Below are 1,683 nucleotides of genomic sequence, written 5' to 3'. Positions count from 1 at the left end.
GTATCTGATTCAAGCACACTCACATACAGGAAACAGTGGATGTATCTGATTCAAGCACACTCACATACAGGAAACAGTGGATGTATCTGATTCAAGCACACTCACATGTAGGAAACGGTGGATGTATCTGATTCAAGCACACTCACATGTAGGAAACAGAGGACGTATCTGATTCAAGCACACTCACATGCAGGAAACAGAGGACATATCTGATTCAAGCACACTCACATGCAGGAAACAGTGGACGTATCTGATTCAAGCACACTCACATGTAGGAAACAGAGGACGTATCTGATTCAAGCACACTTACATGCAGGAAACAGAGGACGTATCTGATTCAAGCACACTCACATGCAGGAAACAGAGGATGTATCTGATTCAAGCACACTCACATGTTGGAAACAGAGGATGTATCTGATTCAAGCACACTCACATGCAGGAAACAGAGGACGTATCTGATTCAAGCACACTCACATGCAGGAAACAGTGGATGTATCTGATTCAAGCACACTCACATGTAAGAAACAGTGGACGTATCTGATTCAAGCACACTCACATGTAGGAAACAGACAACATATCTGATTCAAATAAAATCATGAAACAGATGATTACCTGAATCAAATAACTAATAAAACAATCTGTATAACATTTGGTGACCTATGGTTAGTGTCTCACAAAGGAAAAAATTTAATTTCTATATCATATTGACAAGTACTCGTGATCGTACTGATAAGTACGTGTATCATACTCATGTGTACATGTAGCGTACTGTAAAACGAAGATAAATTAAGAGTTCAGTCGAACGATATATAACATAAATAAAAAAAACTCACTGATGAAGTGCAAATGTGTACTTGAAGAGATTTGGATTCCAGTTCAGATAAATGATGTCATAAAATCGACAGATTGACTCGTAATCTATCCAGAACACGCCTGATGATAGGAAAAGAAAAGAAATCATGAGAACCTTGTCACAGCAGATAGTTATAACTGCTATATGTAACCACCATAAATAATATAATAATCAGAATTAAGATTCCTACGCAGTGCCTAAGTTGTTTGCTTTTAACTATATTTTAATTGTTGCCTGCCAATATAGCTTATGAAGATACAAAACAATGTGTTATCAGTAATCAATAAAAACAAGATTCGTACCATTGTCAAACATCTTTGCATTTCTTGGGTCATACTTAAGAGCTTCTTGTAGTTTTGGTGTCCAGTTTCTGGTATCAAGTTCAGAAAAGTTACCCTTCCAGCGGACATGACTCCAAGGATTCTTTAAAAGGAACAGCTGTTTACTCTGGAATTGAAATATGTATAATTAGAAGATCCTGCAGCTCCTGAAATGTATGATGGCTTAGAAAGTACACTATTATTATAATCGTACGTCAAAATGTACTGTTCTACTTGTCTGTATCCCCTCGAATACAGAGGTAAAAAATAAATATGTATGGTAGCTAATACGCCTTGGGTACGGATGATAACTGTACATTAACATCTCATTGTTACCATTTTAAACACACATACACTTATAAATAGCTACACAAACATTCTATTAACAAAACTGTTAAGACAGGCCACCTGGAGAGAAATATTCTGTGCTTCACCACTAAAGGCTTCATTGGGAGCTGGACAACTTTTGGCACTAATCAGTTTGGACTTACTACCAGTTACTGGTATACA

The 1,683-nt window shown here is 37.0% G+C and overlaps 1 protein-coding gene across 1 annotated transcript in view; it reads right to left on the bottom strand.

The window, feature by feature from the left end:
• Positions 1-505: 505 nt before the first annotated feature.
• The window catches only part of LOC106474424 (calpain-7-like), a 15,505-nt gene continuing 14,327 nt past the window's right edge, over positions 506-1,683 (bottom strand). The window contains exons 10-11 of the mRNA XM_022402731.1: positions 1,156-1,300; positions 506-933 (exon numbers count right to left, since the gene is read on the bottom strand). Coding sequence (XP_022258439.1) covers positions 830-933; positions 1,156-1,300 — 249 coding nt within the window. The 3' untranslated portion in view covers positions 506-829. The remainder of the gene's footprint in view (positions 934-1,155; positions 1,301-1,683) is intronic.

Source organism: Limulus polyphemus, unplaced genomic scaffold (assembly GCF_000517525.1).
Source record: "Limulus polyphemus unplaced genomic scaffold, Limulus_polyphemus-2.1.2 Scaffold7207, whole genome shotgun sequence".
Lineage (NCBI taxonomy): Eukaryota > Metazoa > Arthropoda > Merostomata > Xiphosura > Limulidae > Limulus > Limulus polyphemus.
Note: the sequence above shows the minus strand (reverse complement) of the source record. Positions and strands in the feature narration are given on the sequence as shown.